We start from the raw sequence: 7628 nt of genomic DNA, 5'->3' as shown, positions 1-7628 counted from the left end.
ATCTTTGACTTTGAGTTAATATATTATTCTTGCTTTAAAAAAAAAACACATATCAATTTAATTGACAAATAATTTAACTTAAAAATTTAAAATTAAGAAAAAAATCAGATAAAATCAAATCCATATCACAAAATTTACTATAAAATCAAAATTAAATAAAAATTATATTTCTGTTTAGACATTAATATAAATAAACAAGATTCAAATAAGTACATAGGATGAGAAAAAGACACAAATTAAATTTTCAATGCACAAAACTTAATGAAAGTATACAAAGTACAAAGGAAAGAATAATAACAAACAAACAAAAAAATTTATTCGTTACATAGAAAACATCATTAGATGTTCATGTTCTTTTTCAGCAAGTTCTTCCTTAATTCAAAAATCGACATCATAAAATGTTCAAGTTGCTCACTGCTCATATCATCAATAGAATCATTCCACCATCCAACTCTATTAGAATCCCTAGTCAAATTCTCAATATCTGCAAGTTTCTTCTTTTCCATTTGCAACATCTTTAGTGCCTTTTCATATTCCCTATTATACTCTTCATATAACAAAGAATCTCCCACCAACTTCTGATCCTCAAACTCCGTGGTTCCACGGATGTAACTTTTAAGGACCGCGTCAGTGCTCGGTTGATTGAAACCGCAATAGAATACTTTATCCGCAGGCGAAAACACAATGATATCGAGATGAACATCACATAAGATGCAAAGTTCACAAGCCTTTTTGAATAAACCAGATCTTCGTTTCGAGAATGTGACTTGTTTGTAGGCTTCTTTTTCGACTTTTTTGATTTCGATTTTCTTGCGTCCCATGGTTTTCTTTCTTTGGTTAATTGTATTCATGGTGCAATTTTAGTATTACAAAATGTGAAACTTGTATTTATAAGGAAAGAACAGTATTGGTTTTATAGTGTCATAAAATAAGTTCCTACAATTTCTCTATTATGAATTAAATTGGCATTTAATTTTAATTTTATGTATTGACCAAACTTTTATATTCTATTTTGTATCAAAATGGTTTTAATTCGAGGTGAATTTCAAATTTGACATGGGATATGTTTCATATAAATGGTTTACGTATTCGTTTTTGCATGTTTTTAATAGTAATTATTAGTTTAGATTTACTGCAGCATTTTTTTCTCAAAATATATATCTTTATTTTACTTAACTGTTGTATTACCTATAATAATAAAAGTGTTTTAATAAATAATATTAATTGTATTATTTAAATCATTTTAATTAATCATTTTTAAAAAATTACACGCAATTCAACTGTCATATTTAATTTGCATGGGATAGATTATTGAATACAGAAATAAATTATTACAAAACATATATTTTTAGCATATTTATATTTGAATTCTTCTTAGTTATCCAATTAAGATCAGACCATTTTAATTTAACATTAACAAGAATTTTGAATATGAATTCCGTATTCCGTATTTGAAGAATTAGTCTAATTGGGCAGAGAATAGTAATTTTTGGTAGAAAATATCTAATTTATATAAATAAATAAAAATGTAGCAATCATATAAAATTTCAATTTTTAAAAGAGATATGGCATGTTTGTCCATATATTCTAAGTTGAATGAAATATTTAAAAATTAAAAAGAAAATTGAAAAGCTTAATTGTTGAAAAGAAAAAAATAGAAGTGTAAAGAAGAAAATTTAAAAAAAAAAATTAGTCTACATGTCATCAGGGGACTATCAAATATAAAAGAGGATAAATTTGAGAAGCCAAAATTAAATAATTGAAACTTAGGGGGCCAAAATTAAATAACTAGAGAATTTAGGAGACTAAAATTAAACAATTAAAGCATAGAAGATCAAATTCAAACAATTGAAAAATTGGGAGGACCAAAACTGAATTTAAAAAAAAAATTTATAATATATAAAAATTTGAGATGGTATCAATTCAGCATTGTGGACCTCCGATTTTTTTAATCCTGGGCCATACCTCTGTTCTAGAGAGATACGTGAACTGACTCTTTTTTATCGCTTAATGCTTTCGCATTTTTGAAAATTCACAGAGTCGCCACCGACCTTTTATTTTATCCAATTAAGGAAAGGTTTATAAAAGAAACAGAAAAAAGACCTTTAAGAAATTCTGGGTAAGGGGGTAGGTTATACAAAGGGAAGGTGTTAGCACCCTTTGTATCCATGGTTATCCATGGGCTCTTAAGTTTGCTTAGCTCACTTGTTTTTCGATCACTTTTCAATTGCTCTGAAATTGCTCATATGTGGTTTCAAATACCTTTGTAATTTGAATTTTGTAATGATCCGTGTGTGGATGTACACAAAATGCTTGTTTATCTTTCGAAAGATGTTTTGAAAAGAACGTTAACTTTGTAATAATCCGTGTTTGGATGTATACAAAGTATTGTCTTTTTTGGAAAGTTTTGAAAAAACAACAGTGTATGAGAATTTTGTTTGTTTTGATTTGAGCAAGCAAACTAGGAGGTCTACCCTGAGTTGTAAGGTCTTTATCCTATTTCCTTTAAAAATCTATCCTTTCACCGGATACAAACAAAAGGTTCGATTTTGTACTCGAAACAGTAGAATTTTGACTTTGATTTTGAAAAGAATGAGAAGGGATTACCTTAAAAGGTGCAAGTGTGATTGTGATTGGATTCAGATATTTTATCTTTGAAGTTAGTGATCTAACGGTTCAATTTTATCTTTGACATACACGCAGTTTATATTTGCTGGAAATTAAAATGCGGAAAGTAAATCTACGCTATTACATCGATTGTGCAGGAAATGTAAACTAGCCTATTTACATGAATTTGACATCCTATACATTTATCTAGGAATTTAAATTGCAAGAAAAATAAAAGGCGTGTTTTATTTGGATTTTTGATTGATTTTAATTATAATTAATGTATGATTAATTAAATTAAAATGAAGAAAAAAATGAAAATAGATTTAAACCTAGAAATTAAGTTTAAAATATGTATAAAATATTTGTTAATTAATTTTAAAACAAAACTATTTTTTTTGGAATTTTTGAAATTGATTTGAAATTGATTAAGCTAATTAAAACATAATTATGCAAATAATTACACAAATAATTAAAACTTAAAGAGAAAATTATTCAAAATATGTACAAAATTAGTTTATAATATATAAACAATATTTAACATTAAGAACAATTTTTTTTTATGATTTTTTGATTGGTTAGAATAATTAAGAAGCAAATATATAAATATATACTAATTAATTATGCAAAATATTGAGATTTTGAAGAAAAATAAAATATTTTTATTTCAGAAAATAATATATTATTTTAGAAGTCTAAAAATATTTTTTGTGTATTTTTTGGATTTGTAAAACTATTTTTAATTAATTTTGTAAAGAAATTAAAATAAAAATAAGAAATAAAAGGATACTGATCAGATGTGGAAATTAAATGAGGGAGTATGATGCGCATGCGTGTTCTGAGGCGTTGGATGAGCTGTTAAGCAAGATCAGATGGTCCAGACTTTGAGGCACATGGTACACGTTACACCTGCAAAACACTTGATTAGAGATAAATTTAAAAAACACGCGCGCGCTTCTGAACCAATGGGAGGAAGACACGTCTTCGTCTTCAACCTTCAGACAAGGCCTTTAACAGCGCTTTTGTAAAAAAGCGCTATAGTAAGTGAACCCTAGTTCTGCAAAATAACGAATAGCGGTAAACAAGCAAATAAATTTGGCGCGATGGTACCATTCAACTCGTCTTGTTCCACTGAATTTAACCATGTCTTTAATTTGCTTTAATTTTGGCCCTATTGAAGAACCCTAATTTTGAGCTAAGAAAACCCTAAAATGGTATATGCTACAAACAGCCATTAAAATCCAATTGAAGCTCCAGAAACGACCAGAGCTTCAAACCAAACACAATTATGCATCTACATCTTGTTAAATATGCGTGAGTTATGAGATATAAGTTGGTTTTAGTTTGAACAAACCGTGGCCTAGGTAGCTCGATTTATGAGGTTTCAAGACTTGGAAATGATTGAGATATGTTCAGTAATGCTTGAGGAAGGTGTTTGAATATTTATTTTGTATTGAAATGGACTGAAACTTAAAATTCGAATTCCAAGTTTCTTTGAAAATTACAAGTTGTTACAAGAGTGCTCTATGCCTATGAATGCTTCTGAATTCGTCCTCCTCCTGTTACTGAAGTATGATAGTCTATATATAAGCATTGAGTGCTTAGAATTGAAGCTAAGAAGCATCTTAGTTGCCTTTGTGGAATTCTTGCATTTTTTATATTAAAAAGCTTTGAATTATTGACCAAGTCTCCTTGCCTTCAATGCACCTGCCTTGCTCTTCAATTCTCTGCAGAAAGATGAAGATTCCTTGGGTGAGTCATGCTTGGAAGTTAAGCTACCATTTATCCATCCATTTTCCTTTTAATTTTAATCTTAAAATAAGATAAAATCAAACAAAAAATGAATAAAAATGGTGTGGGCTTAGTCTTGGTCGTGGGAGGCCCATAACAACATGGAAATGATGTTTGAATGCTGAAAACTTGGCCCCATTTGGAAAAAATACATTTTTGAGCAATGTTGATTTCATGCATTTTCCCAAAATTTAGCCAACTTCAACAAGGTGTAAATCCTTCAATTTTTGTCATATGAAGGAGATCTTGCACTTTTTGGAAACCTCAAAGAGTCCTCTAACCAATGTCTTTGGTCTCATGTCAAAATGATTTTTGATGCTCCTTGTGTGTCCTTTTGAAAAAAGTGTCTTTTTGTTGACTTTGAAAATGACCTGTAATGTCTTTGATCATATTTTTCAAATGGTGAATCCAATGACCATGGGATCAATGGCATTTGAAAGATAATTGAATTTCCTTCAAAATGAGCTTTGGTTTGAATTTTTTGGATGAAGGATGAGAGAGTTATGATCAGTCAAAGTTGAGTTGACTTTTCAGGCAAAAACCCTAATTTTGAATCTTAGGGTTTTGTTGATTTTTGATCTTTCCTTGATGAATTATGATCATCCAATGATCAAATGATGAATCCTTTGACAAAATATGGACTTTGACAAAAAATTTCATTTTTGACTGTCTGTTGACTTTTTTGGTCAAACGGGTCGTCTGTTGACTGCTTGAGCTGCTGACGGTGCGTCTGAGTGAATTGAAGTTTGAAGATTTGTATGATGGTACTTTGAGATATATGGATGTGTATGAAATCCATTTGAGCTCTCAAAAAACTTGTTTCTCCTGTAAAAACAAGAAAACCCTAGTCAGGGACTGTTTATATAGGAGACAGTTAAGCGTACCTGATTTTTGTGCAGTGTTGAGTCTCTGCTAATCGCGTGATATTCAGAAGACTTCTAGCACAAAGATCTTGGAATTTTGAATTGTGAAAGATTTGATTTGATTGATGGTACAAAACACTGAGAATTGTACTGCCAGCAGTTTGGCTGTCGACTGACTGTCTAGGTATTGACGTAGCAGTTAGAGTGAAAAATCAACAGTCAAAGTTAATTTTCTTTTTTTGTTGTTTTTTTTTTATGTGTAAAATTAAAGTTTATTTACATGACTTGTTAAAAACACAGACATAATAAATAACTAATATACTGTTACCAGTACAGTCTGAGTTTCCTGATTCTGCGCCTGCAAAAAGATTTAACTCTGTACCAATTGTGTCAGTACTATTTATCTGTAAATAAATAAATAGCATGTGTGAAGTAATAAACAGTATTTGGCGTTTGCGTAAGAATAAATTCAACTGCAAGCCAAATTACTGTATAAGAAAAATTCTAAAAACTAAGTATTTCATATGTCAGGATATTTGTTGAAATAAAAATCCATGATTATATGAGACTCTTAATTTTCAGATTGGAGTTTTCTTGAAAAATATGCGGGCAAATTTTGGGGTATAACAGTTGCCCCTATTCAATCTTCTTAAACCTGAAGAGATTGTCTGAAATCTGAAGGTAGAAGATGATTGAATATTTAGATGCCCTGAAAATTTGCACTTACCTTGATCAGAAGAGATGTTGGAAGTTGCATTTGAATGTCGTCTGCGAAATGTTGTTGGCAGATTGACACATTACCTGAGATGGGCTTTCAGATGCCACCTGGTGAATGAGTTGATGGTTTGTTCATCAGAATGAATCCATTGATTATATCTTGATGAAGGATTTGAAAGTCTTTGTGTTGACTGTTTCGGAACCGTCCAAGGTTACCGCTTTAAGTCTTGGAAGATAATCGTTACGGAACTTGTCCAAAGTTTTTCCGATTTAGATTTTGGAAGTTGATCATTGTGGAACCGTCTGAGGTATCGCTTTAGATCTGCAATGTTAGATCGTTCTAGAACCGTCTGAGGTATCGCTTTAGATCTGCAATGTTAGATCGTTTTGGAACCGTCTGAGGTATAGCTTTAGATCTGTGATGCTAGATTGTTCTGGAACCGTCTGAGGTATCGCTTTAGATATTTGATATTAGATCGTTTTGGAACCGTCTGAGGTATCGCTTTGATCTGTGATGCTAAATCGTTCTGGAACCGTCTGAGGTATCGCTTTAGATCTTCAATGCTAGATCGTTTTGGAACCGTCTGAGGTATCAACTTTAGATCTGCAATGCCTGTTTTTGAGTTGGTTAGTGATCAGAATGAATCTTCGGCTTGATTATATCTGAGAGAACCGTTCATGGAATTCAGGTGAACACTGCATGTGATTGAGAACATCTTTGTTGAAGATATCCGTCTACCTGAAAAATCAAGTTAGTGATATGCAATGTTTATGATGCATGTAAATGTGAGATATTCCCGGAGAAATATGCATGTTATGTTGTGTATGAATATGCGTATGAATATGCGCATGATGCATGATGTATGATGTATGATGTATGAATATGAATATGTGATGTATGATGTGAATATGAATATGAATGTGAATGTGAATATGAATGTGAATATGAATGTGAATGTGAATGTGAATGTGAATGTGAATGTGTGATGTATGAATGTGATGTCAAGCTTCTATTTGGGAAAATAAATTTCCGCCAGTCATCTGGATATGACTATATTGTGATCGTTGATGATCTTTTGTCTTGTTTGAGTACCCTCGGCTGGGGAAATTCTTTGAGAACCCTGGTATTCTGTTGAAGGATCTTTGAATATCTCTTGAGAATGAAAGGTAGCTGGAAGTTCTGATGCCCTTTCAAATGGGAATGAGGAAGATGCATAATCCTCCGATGCACTATCTGACCAAGTCCGGGTGCGGGGATCACACCTTCTGAAGATAGTAATCTGGAACAACCCTGCTGGGGGATAAGACTTCTTTTGAAGAGAAAATCTTTTTGAGGAATTTGCTGAGAAATGCGTTTCTCTTGGGGATTTTCTTCTGATGGAATGATGTCCAGATAATTGGGACATTTCCTGAATGCTATTCCTGTTTTTCCTGGTAAACATCAATCATATTCAAATGCACATGTTCATTCAGAATTATCATTGGGACGCTTACGTATTTAAAACAGAAAAAGTGAAAATAGTGATTTTTGAGCCTAAGCTGCATTGATTTTTGAAAAAGAGCCATGATAGGCTGGTTAGCACAGGGAGACAACAATCCTAGAAGTAGGAAATTGTTAGAAAGTTTTTTGGAAAATATTTATAAAGATAA

General features: G+C 31.4%; 1 protein-coding gene across 1 annotated transcript; it reads right to left on the bottom strand.

The window, feature by feature from the left end:
- Nucleotides 1-338: 338 nt before the first annotated feature.
- On the bottom strand, nucleotides 339-851 carry LOC131606558 (agamous-like MADS-box protein AGL61). Its single transcript, XM_058878764.1, has one exon. The coding sequence runs from the start codon at nucleotides 849-851 to the stop codon at nucleotides 339-341; it is 513 nt and encodes a 170-aa protein (XP_058734747.1).
- Between the last annotated feature and the right edge of the window lie 6777 nt (nucleotides 852-7628).

The sequence above is a fragment of the Vicia villosa genome, linkage group LG5, assembly GCF_029867415.1.
Source record: "Vicia villosa cultivar HV-30 ecotype Madison, WI linkage group LG5, Vvil1.0, whole genome shotgun sequence".
Taxonomy (NCBI): Eukaryota; Viridiplantae; Streptophyta; class Magnoliopsida; order Fabales; family Fabaceae; genus Vicia; species Vicia villosa.
Note: the sequence above shows the minus strand (reverse complement) of the source record. Positions and strands in the feature narration are given on the sequence as shown.